This window comes from Rhinoderma darwinii, chromosome 3 (genome assembly GCF_050947455.1).
Source record: "Rhinoderma darwinii isolate aRhiDar2 chromosome 3, aRhiDar2.hap1, whole genome shotgun sequence".
Lineage (NCBI taxonomy): Eukaryota > Metazoa > Chordata > Amphibia > Anura > Rhinodermatidae > Rhinoderma > Rhinoderma darwinii.
Window position 1 is genome coordinate 57,517,600 of NC_134689.1, and position 23,761 is coordinate 57,541,360.

The window sequence follows — 23,761 nt, forward strand, 5'->3', positions numbered from 1 at the left end:
CGTCCCTAGATTAAGATACTCTTGTCCCTATCTTTTTCCCAACGCATACATATATATATTTCCTCCAAATTCCCTATGGTATCCCTTCCCCATGGTAATTTCATGGTTGTCTCCCTTCATTACTGCATTTTCCGCAAATTGCATTTTGCGGAAATGTGGTTATATATATATACATACATATTATCTCATCCTCATGTTTTTTCTAAATAATCAACCGACATATCAAGTTCTTATACCAACTTTTTTACCAATTTTTATACTAATTTTATAATATTACGGTCCGCAATACACTCTCCCATCATCATCCTTTTAAGTGGTTTGGAAAACTTTTAAATACTCACTGTGTTCCGGTTCTTTCGCCCTTCTAATCCTGCGTTTTAACATCACAACGGCGGTTCTTATTTCCTTACCCCATGTGACCCATTGATGTCTAGTCCATTCATTTATAAATCAACTCCGTTTGTTTGCGGTCCACCTTGCGGCTCACTCCCCTACGTTGAACTGTTTGCGTTCCAACATTTGCGTGCCACCGGCTCCTCTCTCCCGTTGCTCCTTTCCTGTCGCTTTTGCGATCCAACATTGTGACGACAGTCCTCTCCTACACCTCATGTGACTCACCAACCCCCTGTTGTTTTCCAGTCCATTCATTCACAAATCGACCCCTTTTGTTTGCGGTCCACCCTGCGGCTCAACCCATTGTGGTGAACCGCTTTGCGTTCCAACTCTGCATATCACCGGCCATCCCTTAGTTTCTCCTTTTCCTTACAAAAATTCATCTTATGTTTTTCTTGTTTAAGATAGGTTGTAATATATTGAATATATTTAATATATTTATCAAATGGTTTATATCATGTTATTACATTTGTATAGTTTTATGTAACTTTTAGAATCTGTTTGTTTACATTTGACAAACGCTGTGTGTGACCTTTGACCCGCCGTTTTGGCGGTTTTTTTTCATCTTGTTGTTAAATTCTCTCATGCATATAAAGGAGCTTTTATTGTATTGTACACATTGGCCTGATGAAGACGCCGGTCCGGCGTCGAAACGCGTAGCCTACTCCATTATCAATAAATTCTATTTATTACATCCTCTTTCATCTGACGTCCTTCCTGAGCAGCGCCGCAATTTGGTCCCATTTTCTCTCTTGGATATACTATTTCTCGACAACAAACTTGGTTTGTTTGTGTTTGGACCTGGCAGCAGCTCCCCTACCTTTATGACATCCTAACCGGTGTCCACCTTCCTAGGTGAGCAGTTTACCATCCTTTGCCCCTGGGGCTTTATATCGTTATTTTGCAGTTTCTGGCGCCGTGTTTTTATCTGTTTTCAGTCCTGCCGGAGAGGAGGACTTCCGTATGAATCCCCTCTCTAGGTTCTCCTTAATATAGGCGGACATGGACTGAGTCTCTGGCAAGGAGAGAGGATATACCCTACCACAGGAAAGGGATGCACCAGGAATCCGCTCGATAGGACAGTCATACACCCGGTGTGGGGGCAGCGTCTACGCCTCTTTCGTGCTGAATACATCCAAGGACACAGAATAATGACAAAGCAATCCTGCCAAGGACCGAGTCAGAGGAGGATGGACCGGACGAATCTGTACCAGACAGCGGTTGAGACACTCAGGACCCCACTGGAGGGGGACCTCTACAGAATTCCAGGCCAGAACTGGGGCATGTAGTCAGAGCCAGGGCAAGCCCAGCAGCACTGGGTTGACGGCCTTATAAAAAATGAGATGAGCTCGGACTAAAGAGCTCCTACTTGGAGCTTCAATGGCTTGGTCACAGCTACAACCGGGTCTGGCAGAGGTAGTCCATTCACCGATGCAACAATCAAAGGCCTCTCCAGAGTGGTTGTGGGCAACTGGAGAAGATCCACCAGGCTTCACTGAATGAAATTAGCTTCGGATCCAGAGTCCAGATAAGCAGAGACCCTGTGCATTTTTTCGCCGGACACTATGGTCTCCGGAATGGACAATTAAGACGAAAGTCCTTCTTCACCCAGGGTTGTCTCTTCAACCAACCCTAGGCTCTGGGGCCTTTGGGGGTACAGACGCACAAGATGGCTTCTGAGGCCGCAATATAGACAGTGTCCCGAGGTGCGTCTGTGTTGTCTCTCCTAGGTAGACAGCTTGAATTGGTGTGTCCTCAAAGACTTCTTTGGAGGAACAGCTAATGAGGACAGCAGGGCCAGAAGGATGAGGTCATCCAGGGTAGACGGCAGATCTCGGGTGGCAAGCTGGTCCTTAATCTCAGGAGACAATCCCTGCCAGAATGTAGCCACCAAGGCCTCATTGTTCCACAACAATTCTTCTGTTAGGTTGTGGAGGTGGATGGCGTACTCGTCCACGAAAGTGTCTCCTTGGTGTAGGTTCAGCAAGGAGGCAGCTGCCGACGAGATTCGTCCAGGCTCCTCAAACACTGTGCGAAACGTCCGTAGAAACCCCTGAAAGTCACGGGTCTCTGGTCCTTGTCTCTCCCAGATAGGGTTCGCCCATGTTAGGGCCCTGCCAGTGAGGAGAGAGACTATGAAAGCGACCCTTGCACCATCGGTCGAAAATGCCCTTGCATACAGGCTAAAGTGAATCTGGCACTGGTTCAAAAATCCCTGGCAGGTCTTCGCGTCTCCATCATAGCGGTGAGATAGCGGCAAAGAAAATTGGAGATCAGCACTGCCAGGAGGTGTAGTAGGAGGGACGGCAGTTTGCACATCCAGCCGATGTGCAATAACGTTCAATGGCTGGAGGAGTTGGTCCTGTCGAGACCGGAGGTCTAGCATATCCTCCCGCATCACTTGTGACGTCATCATGGTCTTGGATTGACCAGCAGGGTCCATGGACTGAGTGTACTGTCACGTTGGGTGCGTGGACCCCCTGGGTCATACCACCTTAACGGTATGGCATCTGGCCAACAGGACACAGGTCAAAGTCTATAGTTCAAATAGGTGTACCTGTGGTAACTTCTGACAGCAGTAAGACAGGCTCAGATGAGACTTTGGCAGCAGGCAGACACCAGGCGTGGTGTAACAGGACAGGCGTATTACTTAGCGCAGCTCGACTCCAACTCTATATGGCACTTGGTTCTGGATAGTACGGGACACAGGATACAGGTAGCAGGAACGGGAACACTGGGAACTAGGAAACACTAAGGGACTATTTGCAGAGACAAACATAGGTAAATGACAACAACGCTCAGGCAATGCAGGAAGGTGCGGGCCCCCTCTTCTAGTCCAGGGTGCTCATGGGCTAATTTGGTCTTTAATTCAGGTCCCTACGGGACACAGCAGAGTGAAGCAGAAGTGATCACTGGCATCTCCTGAGGAGGAGTTGGGGACCAGCGCTCACTGATCCATGGCTGCGGCCGTCAGGAGGTAAGTAAACCTGGAGGCCCGCGGCCATGGGCATTACACTGGTGTTGACACCCACTTGTCTAGTATAGCCTAATTTGCATATTTAGAAAAAAGCTCATAACTTTTAAAATAATAAACGATTTGGGACACAATTCTCACTAGCAATATCAGTGTGACAGCGCCTATTAGATTAGCTAGGAGATAGGGCATTACTAAACTAGTGACAGAGCCTCTTTAAATGTTCAGCTTTCTGTCTACTGCTAACCTTCCTTGAGGCAGAATTACTCTGCATATGCATGTATGTGTACATAGTTACAATTCTCATCTCAAGAGGATCCGCAATTGAATCTAGTAGTCTAATAAGAATATAAAAACTTTTACAAAAAATATTTGCCCGTGTAATGCCAGAAAAACATCTGTACCCCTCGCAGTTCTACTGAACCAAACATACTACACCATAAGATTCTAACCATGGGATGTACTGTACATTTAGGCCTCAACCCCTTCCCGCAAATGGGACGTCTTTTTTAGTGGTGCGTTCCCGCAAATGGGCGTTCAGTAACAGCACAGGAGCTGTGATTGCTTCATCTTCAGCGGGTGTCGGCTGTAATATACAGCCGACATCCAACTGCTACTGCGGCGATCACAGTTCTCTCCGATCGCCGCCGTTTAATCCCTTAAATGCCGCTGTCAATAGCGACAGCGGTATTTAAGTGATTTACACAGAGGGAGGGGAATCCCTCTGTACCCCATTGGCCCCCACGCAAAAAAATCCCGGGGTGTAGATGGTTGCTATGGAAACCAGGAAACCTAGCAATGGCATCCTGGTCGGCCAGGTACGGAAGCCAAAGGCAGGACCTAATAGACTGATTGTCGGTTGTAAAATGACAGTTGCAATACACTGCACTACATAAGTAGTGCAGTGTATTGTACTGGGGATCAGAAGATCAGACCTTCAAGTCCCCTAGTAAGTGTAAAAAAAAAAGTACAAAAAAAGAAAAATAAATAAATACAAGTTTTTTTGTAATAAAAACAATAATCGCCCTGTTTCCCTGATAAAGTCCTTTATGAACTTGATGGGCATGTGTCTTTTTTTTCAACCGTAGTAACTATGTAATAATTTGAAATTTTTTAAAAACTATACACAATAGGTATCGCTGCGTTCGTATCGGCCTGACCTATAAAAATATCATATTATTTATCCCGCATGGTTAACACCGTAAAAAAAAAAAAAAAAAAAACTATGGCAGAATTTCCTTTTCTGGTCACGTTTTATCCCAAAAAAATTAATAAAAAGTGATCAAAAACTCACAAGTACCCCAAAATGGTGCCAATAAAAACTACAGTTGTCACTCAAAAAACAAGCCCTCACTTCGCTCCGTCGACAAAAAAAGGTATGGCTCTCAGGATATAGTGACACTAAAACATTATTTTATTTAGAACAAAGTGTTTTTATTGTGTAAAGGTAGTAAAACAGTTAAACTATGTCAATTTGGTATTGCCGTAATCGTATGAAACCACAGAATAAAGTAAACATGTTATTTATACTGCACAGAGAGCGGCGTTAAAAATTTATAAGAAATAGTGAGAGAATTTCTGGTTTTTGGTCTCCTCACCACCCAAAAAATGGAATAAAAAGTGTTAAAAAAAATCTCATGTACCAGAAAATGATACTAATAATTACAGCTCATCCCATGAAAATCAAGCACTCACACAGCTCGTCAACGAAAAAATAAAAAGTTATGACTCTCGGAACACAATACTGCAAAACGACGGCCCAGACTAATTTACCGTATATGTGTAGCAGTTCTTCACCTAAAACCCCATCATTTGCTAGCCCCCACTGGTAGACCCTGTAAATGCAGCCGAAACTATTACATTTTGGGGTCTTGTGCTACATATGGGGCTAGTGAAGAAGTCAAAGATTAGGCAATGCAGGAGTGCGGATATTTTGTACAAGACCACAGACACCATTTAGAAGTGCGACTCCTGCCCCCAAAAAACTGGCCTGTGCATAAAGGATTTGTATAAAGCGTACGTCACTATCCATGGATAATTAATTTTATTATTCATTTACCCCATTATTACAGCATCCTATTATGACCTGATGCACTACGCCGAGCTTACGTATACCCTGATGTACTCCGCCCAGTTTACATATACCCTGATGTACTCCCCACAGCTTACATATACCCTGATGTACTCCTCCCAGCTTACATATACCCTGATGTGCTCCGCACATATGAGGTATTACTGGGGTGTGTGTCTCCAGTGGCACAAGCTGGGCACAACATGATGGACACTGAAATATCTGTGGAAAAATGGCAATTTTCAATCTGCAACATCTATTGTGTACTAATTGCTGCAAACCTGTGGGGTGAAAATGCTCACTAAAGCTCATGATAAATTCCTTAAAGGGGTGTCGTTTCACAATTAGAGTCACTTCTCGGGGGATTCCAATGTACTGGTACCTCAGTGCAATGCAACATGGCGTCAAAAAATTATTTTGTAGAATCTCCAATCCAAAAACTAAATTGTGCTTTTTCCCTTTAGACCCTTGCTGTGTGTCCAAATAGCAGTTTACAACCACATATGAGGTATTTCATTACTCAGGAAAAATTGTGTAACAAATTTTGGTGCGTTTTTTCTCCTGTATTCCTTGTGGAAATGAAAAAAAAATTTGCTAAATCTACATATTATTGGAAAAATACATTTTCATTTTCACGGCCCAATTCTAATAAAATCTATAAAACACCTGAGGAATGAATATGCTCTCTACACCTCTAATTGCATTATTTGAGGGGTATAGTCTCCAAAATGGGATCACCCCTGGGGAATTTCTACTGTACTGGTACTTCAGGAGCTCTGCAAATGCGACATGGCCCCCAGAAACTAATTCAGCAAAATCTAAACTGCAAAATCCAAATGGTGCTCCTTCCCTTCTGAGCCCTGCCATGGGTCCAAACAGCAGTTTATTACCACATATGGGGTATTGCCGTAATCAGAAGAAATTGCTTTAAAAATGTTGGGGTGCTTTTTCTCTTTTATACCTTGTAAAATTTAGAAAATTCTATGTTTTTTTCAGAAAAATAATAGATTTTCATCTTAATAGACTAATTCCAATAAATTCAACAAAAAACCTGTGGAGTCAAAATGCTAACAATTTCACTAGTAAAATTCCTTGAGCGGTGTAGTTTCCAAAATAGGGTCACTTTTGTGGGGAGGACTTTTGCGCGCCTGGCAGACAGAGGGAGAATCCTCCGCTGGGGACACAGCTCCAGACTGGCAGGTCATGCGGGTACCCGAGACCTGATTGCCCGTCATTTCTGGTAGCCCATTTTGCCCAAAGACATCATGAACTTTGTTTCATCCTGCTCGGTGTGCGCAGCTAACAAGGTTGCTCACTCCAAACCTGCTGGCCTGCCCCAGCCGCTGCCTGTGCCCGATGCTCCTTGGCAGCATATAGCAATGGACTTTGTTACGGACCTGCCCCCCTCTACGGGATGCAGTGCAGTCTGGGTGGTCGTGGCTCGATTTTCGAAAATGGCTCACTTCGTTCCGCTGACCTGTCTTCCTTCTGCTTCTCGATTGTCCGCTCCCTTCATCCAACACATCTTCCGCCTGCACGGCTTGCCTCGGCATATCGTGTCTGATCGGGGGGTTCAGCTCACCTCAAGGTTCTGGAGAGCCCTCTGTAAACTCCTTAATGTAAAGTTGGACTTTTCCTCAGCCTACCATCCTCAGTCCAATGGTCAGGTCGAGAGGATCAACCAGATCATGGAGAACTACCTACGACACTTCATCTCCAAGCAGCATGATGATTGGGTGCAACCCCTTGAGGAAGGAAAGTGCGAAACGCGCGTTGGGGTCCAGTGCACACTGTCAGACTGCATCTACAGCCGTTTATGGGTAAGAGATCTGTCTTTAGCTATAATTCTTATACAGCCTTTTAGAGTTTACTCTCTGAGCATAGTCCTGTAAGCCACTTTATGGCTATTGTGTCTAACTACTAGTTAATCTGTGCACACTGTTTTGCCCTTGATTCTCATTGCTAGAGTTGAATACTAGTGCCATGCATATTATCATATGGCTGCAACTCCATTTTCAGCATTGACTTTCCTTGCTCTTCGGCATGAGCGTTACACAGTCTGTACCAATGTGTCTTTTTGTTACTGTTATTGGAACAGTGTCCTTTAGTCCATTGTGTGTATCTGTTTTATACATTTTTAATATTTCATATGTTAATATCAATAAAGTTACGTTTTACATATAGGCGTGCATTCTCCTTTTCTTTTCTGTGTGCATGGGTGCAGCATCTTCCTTGGGCCGAGTTTTTGTACAATAATCATACTAGCGAGTCCACAAGAAATACACTGTTCTTCGTAGTCTATGGCCAACACCCACAAATTCCTCTCCCGTTGTCCGTTATGTCCGAAGTGCAGTGCCGGGTATTGTACAGGGGCTCTGAGGATCAGGCCTGCAAGTCCCCCAGTAAGTGGAAAAAAATGTTTTAGAAAAATAAATAAAAGTATTAAAAACAAGAATCGCCCTGTTTCCCTGATCAAGTCCTTATCAAATTGGGGGAAAAATGAAAAAAACTCTACATATAGGTATCGCCGCGTTCGTATCGGCCTGAACTATAAAAAATATCGTATTATTTATCCTGCTTGGTGAACACCGTAAAAAAAATACAATAAAAAACAATGGCAGAATTTCCTTTTTTGGTCACCTTGTTCCAAAAAAGTTGAATAAAGTGAGCAAAAGTGATCAAAAGGTCGCAAGTACTCCAAAATGGTACCAATAAAAAACTTAGATTGTCACGCAAAAAACTAGCCCTCACACTGCTCCATCGACAATTAAATAAAAAAGGTATGGCTCTCAGAATATCGTGACACCAAAACATTATTTTATTAAGAAAAAAAGGTTTTAATTGTGTAAAACTAGTAAAACATTTAAGAACTATATACATTTTGGATCACCGTAATCGTATCGAAATGCAGAATAAAGTAAACATGTTGTATATACTGCATGGTGAGCGCCATATAAAATGTATAAAAAACAGTGCCAGAATTGCTGTTTTTTGGTCTCATTACCTCCCAATTTTTTTAAATAAAAACTGATGAAAAAATATGGCATGTACCCCAAAATGATACTAATATAAACTACAGCTCGTCCCATGAAAATCAAGCACTCACATAGCTCCATCAATGGAAAAATAAAAAGTTATGACTCTCGTAATGAAATGATTCAAATTGACGGCCCAGACTCATTTATATGTCCAGCAGTTCCTCACCTAAAACCCCATGTCATCATTTGGATGGAACCCGTAGATGCAGCAGTGACTATGACATTTTTGGGTCTTGTGCAGCATATGGAGCTAGTGAAGAAGTCAAAGATTAGACAATACTGGAGTGTGAATATTTTGTAGAATACCACGGACACCCTTTATAAGTGTGACACCTGCACGAAAAAAACTGGCCTGTACATCAAAGATTGGTTGAAAGCGTACGTCACTATCCATGGATAATGTGCTGATATACTACACTAAAGTTACCTATGCCCCCACATTATGAACTGAAATACCAGTAAAACCCTAAACAAGACTACTATCAAGCAAAATCCGCTCTCCAAAAGCCAAATGGCGCTCCTTTCGAGCCTGGCTGTGTGCTCAAATAGCAGTTTATGACCACATACTCTGGAGAACCCGCTTAACAATTTATCGGGTGTGTCTCCAGTGGTACAAGCTGAGCACAACATATTGGGCACTGAAATAGCATATCTTTAAACATGGCAATTTACAATCTGCAATATCCATTGTGTACTAATTTCTGCAAAACGTGTGCGGTCAAAATACTCACTACACACACAAACGGAAGTTACCGCTGCTAAGCTTCTCATCACTTTGAAATGGAGGTTGTCAGTACCCCAAAATACGACCCAGTGGTTTGAGAAAATTCGTCAAATTGCACGTTTAGAGGAACTTTCTAGTTGGGAACAGGGAAGTCATATTAAGTTCTCTAAATTGTGGAAGCCCTGGTTTGATTTTAATGTCTCGCAAAACTCTCCAGCAGTATGACTTCGCCCTCATGAACCGGGCTTATTCCTCACAGCACAATTATAAACCTGCTGTACTTCTTCTTCAAAATTGTATTTGGACTATATGGTGTTCGCACATTTTATTTAGATGGATCTGGTATGGGCCTCGGTGCCCATTCAAAGTCCAAACTCCATGATGTTGAGACTCTGTATGTGGGATTTTTTTTAACACCCCCCCATCACACTCCTACTAGGTATGATCTTTGTGTATTATTTTATGTTTGTTTTGAATGTATTATGCTTTGATTGACTGATACATCCTAATGCTTATTTTTGGCATTTCTGTTTAAGCAAATAAGAACTGGCCTGTGCGCCGATCTGATATTATTGCTTTTGGTTTTATATACAGTGCCCACTAAAAGTTCTGGAACACCCTTATAACTTTTGAACGGCTCGAGGTAAAGGGCTGAAATTTGGTGGGATTTAATCTACCAGTTAACGCCAAAAAAAAACACCCCCACCACCTTAGGGTCGATGGGGTGGGCGGGGGCAGCAAAATCTTAAATGGCTCGGGGGGTCGAGTGGGGATCATTTGAAAGCTCTTTTCAATACGAAAACAATCGCTGACATATTTAACGTTAAAGTTATCATCTTCATTATCGGCTACCGCCGGTGTTAGCATTACCCAAAAGGTACCGTGCAGGAAAAATCCTAAATGTGTGTGGGCGCGTGTATTTGTGATCTTGGGAATGTCACATCAATCGGCCTTGGCGATACAAAATGGACCTTGTCTACGATTGTGTCACATTGGGTGCATGGACCCACTGGACTGTACCGCCTTGACGGTATGGCAGCTGGCCAACAGCACGCAGGTCACAATCTATAGTTCGTATAGTGTACCTGTGGCAGCTCAGACAGTAGCAATGACAGGCTTGGCTGGGACTTAGGCAGCAGGCAGACGTCAGACGTGGTGTAGCAGGACAGGTGTGGAATACAGCACAGCACGACTACAGCTCAGCATGGCACTTGACCAGGCAGCACGGGATACAGGATATAGGTACAGGACCGGGAAACACTGGGAACTGGAAAACTCTAGGAGACCATTTGCTAGACCAACTTAGGGCATGACAACAATCTTCAGGCAAGGGAGGAAGGGGTTGAGCCCTTCTTATAGTCCAGGGTACTCATGGGCTAATTTTAACATCAACTTCAGTTTAAGAGCGGTTTAAGAGCGGGCACGAGCGTGCACAAGCACCCTACGGGACTCGGCCGAGGTAAGCGGAAGTGAGCGCTGGCGTCTCCTGAGGAGGAGACTGGGGCCAGCACTTGCAGACCCATGGCTGCGGCCGTTAGGAGGTGAGTGAGCCTGATGGCCCGCGGCCATGGACATGACAGATTGTAACATGATCTCATGTGTACACATTTCGGTAGTCGCTTGTGAATTTCAGAGAGCGCTAATTCGGAGAATAATTTTCATTTTTGTACATTTCTATTGTCATATCACAAAATGCATTTGACGGATCACTTTATTGATAATGAGAGGATATGGCGAAGAAAAAATAAGATCCTATAGAGAAGTAGCGGCTTTATTCAAAGCCTCTTATCCTATCCGTGATCCAATTTCATTGCCAACTGTTATAATAACTGTTCATCGTTTCGAAATTACCGGTTCAATAAGAGACGCACCAAGATCCGGAAAACCCAAACATGCTAGTAATGATGAAAAAGCTTTAGGTGTTCTGCTCACTGTACATGATAATCCTTATACATCTGTCTTGAGTGGAGCATAACAAGCGACTACCGAAATGTGTACACATGAAATCATGTTAATGTAATAAAATAATAAACTTTATTAATGGACTCACAAACAATTAATGTGAACTATTAAAATTATCCAATACGGGTCCAAAATGATTTTAGTGCAGATGACCCCTAATACTACACTATTGAAGGACACAATTTGCCTTGTGAATTACTTGCTATCCAATATTGCTATCACACAGTGATAATAATGCAAAACTACCCATCAACATTACTACCTGGATTATCAGTGTGGATTACAAGGGAAGACCGTAAATATATCTGAATATCACCTTGCTCTATCAATCTAGAATAAATTGTGCTCAAAGTATTGTAAATGCCAGTATTCCTGTACACATGTAATGAGAATGGATTGTTTAAATTATTGATTGCTCTGAGACAAGCTAAATGCTCCCTTGTGTGGGAGCTATAGCAGCAGCGTAGTCAGCTAGTATCCGCAAGAATGAATGAAGTGCGATACTTGCACAAGCTCTGTGTTCGATTCTATCGCCGGATAGCATACACTGGGCCAGTGTCTTATCACCCACACCGCCGAAGATGGGAGGAGCGACAGGCAGCAACACAGTGGGGTTCCCGGGCTGACTGTCTTATGTGAGTCACTGGGGGTGACCCTGAGCCACTTGCAATGTCGGGTAAGTTCTCAGCTGTCAGTGATGTATGATCACCTGACAGTGTCTATTGATGTAGTTTCTCTCGCTCACCTCGCTAGAAGCAGAGGCGGCGGGTTTAAAACGAAATGAGGAGATGTTTTATTAAGACATCGATGACAGTTGGATTAGATAGAGAGATGGACCCTAACATTGGAATTAAAAGCTATGCACCCGACGCGCGTTTCGCCGACATTCCATCTCTCTAAGTACGCTGCCTGACCCATGTCAAACACAGCAAGCAGGGAGGGAGGGGGGTCGAACAGGGCAATGATGCGCTAGCATTTTGGTGCAACGGACACTCCCTTTTTGCACCTAAATGCTAATTTGCATAAACTTAATAAAAGTGTTTTTAATGAAATGCAGGCACCCTGGGGAACAAGGAAAACACACTTAAAATCAGGTTAGCATGAACTATATTTACATACTGCTAGTTAAAAATTAAGTTCTGGTGACAGACTCCCTTTTATTTTTTTCTGGCACCTTTTTTAATGTAATCAATTTATTTCAGTAACACAGCAGGTGTTAACAGAATAACACAAGTCAATAATAAGTTTTCAAAAATATCCCACATGTGGCCCTAGTGTGCTATTGGACTAGTTAACAGGTTAGCATGAACTATATTAGCTTACTGCTAGTCCAAAACGAAGTACTGGTGACAGACTCCCTTTAAATTGTTACATTTTACCTCCATTTTTCTTTAATTCATGTGAAACACCTAAAGGGTTAAAAAAAACTTCCTAAATGCTGTTTTGAATTAAAGAAATCATGCCTTCATAATAAAATTAAATAAAAAAAATGATGCCTACATAGTAAACCTTATTTATTTACTAATTTGTGTGGTACCATTATCCATTTTAGAAGTAGAAGATTTCAAATGTAGGAAAATGAAATTTTTTTCTACATTTTTTTTTGTATTTTAGATTCTTTTTTGTAAATAGAGTAAACATGTCGACCAACATTTACCACTAACATAAAGAACAATGTGTTACGAAAAAACAATCTCTGAATCTCTTGGATCAGTACAACCATTCCAGAGATATTACCACATAAACTGACACGTTAGATTTGAAAAATGGAGCTGGTAATGAAGGCCAAATCAAGCTTGGTCCTGAGGGGGTTAAACAAAAAATTCATAGCATTTCATTTTGTAGGAAAAGCAGGTACATTTATCACCAACCTAAAATTAGAATCTGGTGGACCAGATAAGAGGCCAATAATTAGATCATTGTTAGAGAGGATTTTGGACGGACCTGTTTTATATAAATCTCAAACATTCCATTTAGTTTGCTCTTTTGTTGCTGAAATGTGTGGTATCCAAAGAGTTCATGAGAAAGAAGGTTACAGAAGCCTATGAGTCTGAAAATAGATTTTTTTTAAAAAAAAATCTAAACAACTGCCAAATACCTAGGCCACACAACCTGCAACTATAATTTAAAGTATCAATTGGACACTTTTCAAATCCGTAAGAACCTATAACAAAAAAAGGCACGGAAAGTTCACTATTCTGTAAAAAAAAAAAAAAAAAACACTAATATTTATAATCCAATCACACTATATAAACAAAAAATACAAAAATCAAACTTCCTTAGGGATAACAGAGCAACTGCTCCTCAGACACATCGAGACAGAAGTATGTATGTTATAAAACATTAAGAGGGTAGTCAATATAACAAAATTGACACCCAATTCCAAACGGTTCATAGTAAAATCCAGTTGAAATAGCACAATACCCTGTAGACTAGCGGGTCCCATGATTAAGCCCACTATCTTATCAATGACTTATGTTCTATAACATAATGTGATAGTACGTGTGCCTATATGTCTGCCTTTATGTGTCTGAGGAGTGGTAGCTATGTTATCCCTTGTGAAGCCTGATTATTATTTTTTGTTTACAAAATTACTCAGGCCAGTCTGTCCTTGCAAGTTCAAAAAACAAAATGCTGAAAGAAGTCTCTCACAATTTCATCATAGGACCTAAAGTTAGGTCTCTACACTTTCGGTGTCAAGGTGCAATAGTCTACTTTTAGGAAGAGGCTGCACAAATTCGGAGGTGTGCAAGGAGCAAACATCTGCGGTCCAGAAAGAACATCAAGGAAATACATGAGTTTGGCCTTCAATACCTACTGTAGGTGAACACCGGTGCTCAGAAGAATCTAGGCAAAGATAATTATTTGGCTGCAGTACCAGAAAACATGTTTGGCAAATACCAAAGACAGCATTTTACCCAAAGAAGCTACTTTCTTCCATCTGGGTCTGGGAAGCTCACCAGCGTAGAATCCACTATTAATTATTCATTGTACTAGTGGGTTTTTGAGGATAATGTGAGACTGTCTCTCAGAAGATTGAAGCTAAGCAGAAAGTGAACCTTGCAATAAGACAATGACCCTGAACATATCAGTAAATCCACCAAAAAATGGTTAATGGTTGGTCGGGAAGGAATGTTTTTCTCTTTAGGGCAAGTTGGCTTATGCAAATAGGGGGAAACAAAGTACACCCCTCCATTTCTTTCATCCATTTTCTCTCTTCCTCCCCTACCCCCACTGTTTGAATTTGATAGTACAGTTGGTAAAAGACAAATATCTAACTATAGAAATAGAGGCACCAAGGATTTTCCAACTGAACCACCTGTAACAGATATGTTAGTTTTGTCAGTGAGGCAGTAGGCATCAGGAGGAGAGGATCTGAAATTTAACATTAACTAAAATCATCAGCAAAATTCTGCACCTCATGTTCAGTTGTGAACTATGAGGTCTTGTTGACTTAAGGACTTCCCTTCAGTAAATATGGTAATTTACGAGTACTGCAGCAGTAGGCGATCATCATCGGCTTTTTTATGTGGCCGCACGGGGCCCGAGGCTCTCAGGGGGCTCATGGCTGCCCAAAGTACATTGCAGTTTTGTCTCGTTTTTTTTGCTGGGGTTCATGGCAAAAACCGCAACAAAACTGCATTGAGTATGTCCTGCAACAGGACCTGCAGACATAAGGTCAGATGACCTTATGTTTGAATTTGTTACTGTTGAGAGACTTGCAGGTCACATGACCACAGGTTCTAATGACAGCAAGACTCCATGGAGAAGTCTGTGAGCTGCTATGTTAGTATAAGGATTAATTTAGGTCTGGTATCTGTATCTAGAGTGTCTGGTCATGGGTTTGTATTAGTTTAAGTGGTCTGTATTAAGGGGGTCTGGGGTCTGTATTAGTTTACGGGTCTAATATTTAGAGGGTCTGGGGTCTGTATTAATTTAAGGAATCTGGGGCCTGTATTTAGGGTGTCAGGTCTGCGGTCTGTATCTAGTGTATCTGTAGTTTAAGGGGTCTGTAATTAGGGGGTCTGGTCTGGGGTCTGTGTTTTCTAGAGTTTGGTCCGGGCTCCGATTTATTTTTCTGAGTTAAAAGGTTATCTAGGCACGGAGCGGTTTTTCATAATGATGTCCTATCCACAGGAAAGGTCATCAGTATATGATTGGTGGGCATCTGACACCCAAGTGAATAGGAGCAAAGTTGCAGTTCTACAGCACGTCCACTATGCAGTCTACGGAGCCTTCTGTTTCTGGTACCGAACACTGCATAACATTCGGTGCCCGGAGGTAGCCGGAACAGCTGATCAGTGTGGGTTCTGTGTGTCAGACCCCCACGATCATATACTGATGACCTATCCTGTATCAGTATGAAAAACCAGGCAGCCCCTTTAATGTATGGGCCTGGGGTCTGAATTTGCTTAGGAATCTCGTCTGGGGTATAGAACAATTTTAGGGGTTTGGTGTCTGAATTTTTGTGTTTCTATAGAGGCTGGAAATGGTTGCAGAAGCGAGGAGCAAAGATGTCTGATCAGGAAACTCTTCAGTCATCAGAAGTCGCCATAACGGCCTGTGTTAGATGGAGAAGAAAATAAGAGAAGACGTCAACTGTGAGTCACTGGATTTAGGGAAGATCTGTCCCCTCTCCTGACATGTCTGTTATAGACAAATGGGTGTTACCATTGCCATTGTCAGGACAATGGGTCCCTACACAGTGTGATGCTGCCAGCGATGGTTGGAGACTGTCAATATGTAGGGACACAGCCCTTTGACAAGGGGAATCATAACACCCATTTGTCAATGCTCGCACAGGAAGGTTGTGTTCACTAAAGACATGGCACGGCAGGGTAGCGGTGGAGAAGGGGGGCCTAAGTTTGGCAAATGCTACATGTTATATCGGTCTGAAAATCCCAGGCCCACCTTTCAGTAACTTAAGTAGACGACAACCTAGACCCCATACCTATGGAACCTTCTAACCTCAACTATATGCTCTTAGATTTTATTTAAATCATGTCACTAAAGTTTCATATTACTGGCTTTAATACAGTGCTGGATCACCATAGGGCATTTGGGGCGGTCTCCCGGAGGGCCCATGGCTGCCCAAAGATTTAAAGCTCATCCTAGTTTTGTTGCATTTGACAAAAACAAAAACTTCAACAAAACTGCTTTGTGTATGTCCTTGGGGACCTAAATAGGCACTGTGTGGCACTGCCTACATGGGCATTGTGTATGGCACTGCCTACAAGGCCACTGTGTGGCACTATCTACATGGGTACTGTAGCACTATCTACATGCGTTCTATGGCACTATCTATATGGGCACTGTTTACATTACCTCATGGGCACTGTGTGTGGCACTATCTACATGGGCACTGTGTGTGGCACTATCTACATGGGCACTGTGTGTGGCAATGCCTACATGGGCACTGTGTGTGGCACTGCCTACATGGGCACTGTGTGTGGCTCTGCCTACATGGGCACTGTGTGTGGCTCTGCCTTCAAGGGCACTGTTTGTGGCTCTGCCTACATGGGCACTGTGTGTGGCTCTGCCTACATGGGCACTGTGTGTGGCTCTGCCTACATGGACACTGTGTGTGGCACTATCTACATGGGCACTGTGTGTGGCACTATCTACATGGGCACTGTGTGTGGCACTGCATACATGGGCACTGTGTGTGGCACTGCTTACATGGGCACTGTGTGTGGCACTGCCTACATGGGCACTGTGTGTGGCACTATCTACATGGGCACTGTGAGTGGCACTATCTACATGGGCACTGTGTGTGGCACTGCATACATGGGCACTGTGGGTGGCACTGTTTACATGGGCACTGTGTGTGGCATTGCCTACATGGGCACTGTGTGTGGCACTGCCTACATTGGCACTGTGTGTGGCACTGCCTACATTGGCACTGTGTGTGGCACTGCCTACATTGGCACTGTGTGTGGCACTGCATACATGGGCACTATGTGGCACTGCTTACATGGGCACTGTGTGTGGCACTGCCTAAATGGGCACTGTGGCACTGCCTATATGGGCACTGTGTATGACAAATGTTGGGGTGTTTTTTTCTCCTTTATTCCTTGTAAAAATAAAAACATTGTATGTTTTATTGGAAAAATGTAGATTTAAATTTTTATGGCTTATTTCAAAGAAATTTAGCAGTAAAACTGTGGGATCAAAATGCTCACTATACCGCTAGATTAATTCCTTGGGGGGTGTAGTTTTCAAAATGGTGTCTTTTTGAGGGGTTTTCTTATGTTGTGGTACCACAAGAACCTCTTTAAACCTGACATGGTGCCTAAATTATTTTCTAATAGAAAGGAGGCCAGAAAATCCACTATGTGCTCATTTGCTTCTGTGGTGTCTGGTAAGAAAAAAACATACACAGCACCACATGGTGCAAGATAAACCTGATAGGTAGGTTAATTAGTGGTGGTGGTAAGTTATAGCACTCACCTAAAGAATGTAGCTAAATTTTTGGCCCGATGAAGACGCAGGTTCTGCGTTGAAACGCGTTGCCCTTCTTTGCAAAATAAATCCACCTATTATTACTCCTTTGTGTAGCGCTTTCCTATATCCATTTTTAATATATTTTTTTTTCTAAAAAATATATACTTTTTTAAATGGCATTTGCTTCTGAGCCCTGTTCTTCAGTCCATTAGCACACTAGAGCCACATGTGGGATATTTCTAAAAATGCAGAATCTGGGCAATAAATATTGAGTTGCGTTTCTCTGGTAAAACCTGAATTTCGGCAAAAAAAAAGCAATTTGTCAATTTCACCTCCACTTTGCTATCATTTCTGTGGAATACCTAAAGGGTTAAGACACTTTCTTAATGCTGTTTTGAATACTTTGATGGGTGCAGTTTTTAAAATGGGATGATTTATGGGGACTTTCTAATATATAAGGCCCTCAAAGCTACTTCCGAACTGACCTGGTCCCTGTAAAAATAGCCTTTTGAAATTTTCTTTAAAATGTGAAAAATTGCTGCTAAAGTTCTAAGCCTTGTAATGTCCTAGAAAAATAAAAGGACGTTCAAAAAACAATGCAAACATAAAGTAGACATATGAGAAATGTAAACTAGTAACTATTTTGTGTGATATTACTATCTGTCCTACATGCAGATACATTTAAATTTAGAAAAATGCAAATTTTAATTTTTTTTTACATTTTTGGGTGTTTTTCACAAATAAATATTGCATTTATTGATCAAATGTATTCACTAACATAAAGTACAATATGTCATGAGAAAACAGTCTCTTAGATAGGTAAAAGTATTCCGAAGTTATTACCAGATAAAGTGACACATGTCAGATTTGGAAAAAAACAGGCTGCGTCACCAAGGTGTTAATATTTATTTATTTGTTGTAAACAGATGGATGACAGGAGAGTGGGAGCAATGCACTACAACATGTGGAAAAACAGGTTACCAAAGTCGCACTGTACGGTGCATTCAGCCTCTAAGCGACAATATGAACAGATCTGTGCACAGTAAATACTGCAGTGAGAATCGTCCAGAAACCAAAAGACCTTGCAATCGCCAACCATGCCCTGTTCAGTGGAGAGCAGGACCATGGTCGCAGGTATGTAGAATATTTATGCTTCTTTTATTGAGGAGTGATTTATCATTTTATCACAGCTTAATATTAATTACCTTTTAATGGAAAATATTGTATACAAAATTATTTAACATATCCTAACACATCCTGTATTTTACGTAGTATCTGCTGTAAGGCTGGAATCACACATTCTGTTTTTCTGGTGGTTTTTTGAGCCAAACTGTTCTTGCAGTTTAAAATTAATGTTGACTCTTTAACACCATTTTTTACCAAAATTCTGCGCTGATAAATTTTTCAGTGTATCTGTGTATTGGCTTGGGCTCTGTTTTGCTAATCCAAAGATCCAAATCCCCTGCATAGCCACAAAATTAAATCATACAAATGACTGCAAGCCCCCATTAGAGGGAGCTTAACTGTTTACTGCAAACTGTTTTAGTATGGCGTTCAATGTATCTACAGCCTGACTTGTATGGCTACACAGGGGATTAAAGACTCAAGTATCAGAAAACAGAGCTATGACCACTGTACAGATTAGAAAATTACCACAGAATGTTGATCACAAAAATTTTATGATGATAAAGGCGGACATTCACTTAAGGGCAAGTTTATATACATACTCTACAACAATTCAAATTGCAACACCAATTTTGGAATTGTGGAAATCACAGGATTGATAGATTGTTAATAATGTGCAAATTATTAAAAAATGGAAGCAAAATATTCCAGACATCTTGATGTATTCAGTATCGAGTGTGATCGTCACGCACAGCTATCAATGAGGTTATTAATAGTTGTCTGAGGAATGTTATGCCAACCTGTGACGTTCTCTTGTAAAGGCCTCTTCATGGCATTGCCCACATGGTCTCCAGACCAATCTCCAGCTATCATTGCGTCTGAGAAAAAAGCGTGATTTATCGCTGAAGAGGATAGTCCTCCATTCCAGCCTCTATTGCCGTCTTGCTGTGCACCATGATAGTCTTTCAGAGCAGTGGTCTGTGGTCAATGGAACACCTGTAGATGGACGTCTGGCTCGTTTCCCAATGTAGTGCAAATGCCTGCTGATGGTTTGCGTCGACACTGGTTGCCGCCCTAGGCTTGGGATGTGACGTCCAATTTCACTTGAAGTACAGAATCGATCACTACGCTCGATTCTTCCAATCAGACGATCCGTCCGTGCAGATGTTCACCTCCACGCACCTCTTGCTGTCATTCCCATTCATTGTTGTTCTCCCAACCTCCAGGACACGCATTGTTGAACAGTGCTGACATCTCGACCAAGGCGCATAGCGATCTGCTAGAGTGATAAACCAAGGTCTCTCAGTTCAAGGAGTCTGTCCCTCTCAGTTTGCGACAAGTGATGATAACTGACACGTTGATGAAAAGGAGGCATTGCACAATCATCCCACACCACTTGATCCGAGTTTTGAGGTTTCATGTGGCTAAAAAACTTTGCTTTCAATCTGTCTTTTATGCCGCTCCCACATGCCACACATTGGAGCTAGGTGCTTGAACATTTGATCATATGCAGATCCTTCCTCGTTTGCATAACCTTAGGGTTTGCCCTTTGTGGTATTGCAAATTTTAATGTTGAGAGGTGTATGTACAGATGTAACCATGGCTGCCATCAGGGCAGTACTAGCGGTACTCCCGTCAGGGGCCCGGCCACATGGCTGAAGAAAAGGGGCCTGCCAGACTGTCAGCCCCCCTCCCCGTGCAGCCACCCTCTCGCGGCCCACACTTGCAGCCCCCCTCCTGCAGACCTGCTGTAACTTCTCCCTGTCAGGCTGTCAGGAGAGGGAGAACAGTAATTATAAAACACTTTTTTTTTTTCAAATCCATCTATCTCATATCTATCTATCTATCTATCTATCTATCTATCTATCTATCTATCTATCTATCTATCTATCTATCTATCTATCTATCTATCTATCTATCTATCTATCTATTCTAATGAGATAGATAGATAGATAGATAGATAGATAGATAGATAGATAGATAGATAGATAGATAGATAGATAGATAGATAGATAGATAGATAGATAGATAGATAGATAGATAGATAGATATGAGATAGATAGATATGAGATAGATAGATATGAGATAGATAGATAGATAGATAGATAGATAGATAGATAGATAGATAGATAGATAGATAGATAGATAGATAGATAGATAGATAGATAGATATGAGATAGATAGATAGATATGAGATAGATAGATAGATATGAGATAGATAGATAGATAGATAGATAGATAGATAGATAGATAGATAGATAGATAGATAGATAGATAGATAGATAGATAGATAGATAGATAGATAGATAGATAGATAAATATGAGCTAGATATGACATAGATATTAGATAGATATGAGAGATAGATAGATAGATAGATAGATAAATATGAGCTAGATATGAGATCGATATTAGATAGATATGAGAGATAGATAGATAGATAGATAAATACATATACAAGGTGCAAAATATGCTAATTAATACAACTAGCAATAAACACATAGATCTGTGTACATTTAAATTAAAAAAATTACCATGTGGTACTATGGATCCATGTTCCATTGTGTGTAGAGATATCTTCCGGCATCCTGGAAATTCAATTGTGCATATCTGTGAGTTTACAGGTGCTTAATTTCCCTTCATTATAAGAATGGGTGTGTTTTACCATCTACTGCGCGTGTCCGCGCATGCGCATTCGCTGTCTGAAGTCGCCGGTGGCCATATTGGTAAAGGTGAACACCATAAACGAATAAAGGAAGCACTGCGCATGCACGTTTATATAATTTACTGTTCATATTAATAAAGTTGATGTAAGGAACACAATAAGCCACCTATGATCTCAAATAAACAACGTTTTTTTTTTACCAATGACAATATATGATATCTATCATCCATGCAACTGAATAAAAATATATAACTGATTATGGACTGTATATTTATCATAATGTTATAACTTATGTTTATGTTATGTGACAATAAAGAATACGAAAATTCATTGTTATAACGTAATATATCTAGTAATTATCAACATATTTGACAAAAAATTGTCCAATAATATAATTATTTTAAGAACAGGGAAAAATATCCAATAATAGGAAATAACGCTAGAAAAAACGCACCTATGTTACATAGTTACATAGTTAGAACGCTTGAAAAAAGACACATGTCCATCAAGTTCAACCAAGGGAAGGGAAAAAATTTCTACACATAGGAGCTAATACTTTTTTGTTCTAGGAAATTATCTAACCCTTTTTTAAAGCCATCTACTGTCCCTGCTGTGACCAGATCCTGCGGTAATCTATGCCATAGATTCACAGTTCTCACAGTAAAGAAGGCTTGTCGCCTCTGCAGGTTGAACCTTTTTTTCTCCAGACGGAGGGAGTGCCCCTTGTTTTTTGAGGGGGTTTTACATGGAACAGGATTTCACCATATTTTTTGTATGTGCCATTAATATATTTATATAAATTAATCATGTCCCCCCTTAGTCGTCTTTTTTCAAGGCTAAATAGGTTTAATTCTTTTAATCTTTACTCATAACTTAGATTCTCCATGCCCCTTATTAGCTTAGTCGCTCTTCTTTGTATTTTTTCCAACTCCAGGGCATCCTTTCTATGAACTGAAGCCCAGAACTGAACTGCATATTCTAGATGAGGCCTCACTTATGCTTTGTAATGCTTTGTAAAGTGGCAATATTACATCCCTGTCCCGCGAGTCCATGCCTCTTTTAATACACGACAATATCCTGCTGTCCTTTGAAGCAGCTGATTGACACTGCATGCTGTTATTTAGTTTATGATTTACAAGTACACCCAGATCCTTCTCAACAAGTGAATCCCCCAGTGTAGCTCCCCCTAGGACATATGATGCATGCAGGTTGTTGGTACCCAGGTGCATAAAATTACATTTATATACATTAAACTTCATTTGCCAACTGGATGCCCAAACACTTAGTTTGTTTAAATCCGCTTGCAATTCACGAACATCTTCCATAGACTGAACTATATTACATAGCTTGGTGTCATCTGCAAAAATAGAAATAGTGCTATTAATCCCATCCTCTATATCATTAATAAATAAGTTTAATAATAGTGGTCCCAGCACAGAACCCTGGGGTACACCACTTATTACCGGGGACCATTCAGAGTAGGAATCATTGACCACAACTCTCTGGATACGGTCCTTGAGCCAATTCTCAATCCAATTACAAACTATATTTTCTAAAGCTATAGTCCTTAATTTACCCATGTGAATCAATTAATTTTTTTATTTATTCTATCCCACCTCTTTTAAACCTTATCAGTTTACATGGATATTGGTACAATACATCATCATATATTTCAAATTACTGATGAGTATACTAACTCCAGTTCTAAATAGAGAACATATATTGATATATAGAATATGAATTTTTATAAAGAATACATTTTAATGTATATAATGCTCATATAGATGCTGATGTATTTTACACACCGGAACAAAGGGTCCAAAGTATATATGAAAGGAGCTTGAACTTGGTTCGTTGTGACATGATCTAGGAAAAAATTAATATATTAAAATTTCCAATTAATTAAATGATACACTAAATTGAATATACAGGAGACATATGTCCAACACATCCCAACCTATGGGCAAGCCAATCCTAAGCCATGAGTAGTAAAATCAACATATAATCCATGTGGATTTAATGTGTGTAATCTCTCTATCCACTGCAACTCTCTGCGTTTTAATAATTTGATGCGATTGCCTCCTCTACGAGGAACCGGAATGTGATCAATCAAATAAACGAGAATTTGTTTCTCTGTATGTCCTGCCTCAGTATAATGCTTTGACACTGGAAGGCCCAAACGTTTTTTTATGGCTAGTATACCGGTGTTGATTTAGTCGTATTTTGAATTCCAATGAGGTCCCTCCAACGTAGAGGCGATCACAGGGGCATTCTAAAATATAAATGACATGATCAGAAATGCAATTCAAATAGAACCGTGTGAGGATGGGTAAATATTGATCCTTTCTGAATCAGAGGGCAATTTAG

The 23,761-nt window shown here is 41.1% G+C and overlaps 1 protein-coding gene across 1 annotated transcript in view; it reads left to right on the forward strand.

The window, feature by feature from the left end:
• The window catches only part of LOC142748945 (A disintegrin and metalloproteinase with thrombospondin motifs 2-like), a 911,491-nt gene that overhangs the window by 813,791 nt on the left and 73,939 nt on the right, over positions 1-23,761 (forward strand). Inside the window, exon 19 of the mRNA XM_075856370.1 lies at positions 18,533-18,740. Within this exon, the coding sequence (XP_075712485.1) occupies positions 18,533-18,740 (208 nt within the window). The remainder of the gene's footprint in view (positions 1-18,532; positions 18,741-23,761) is intronic.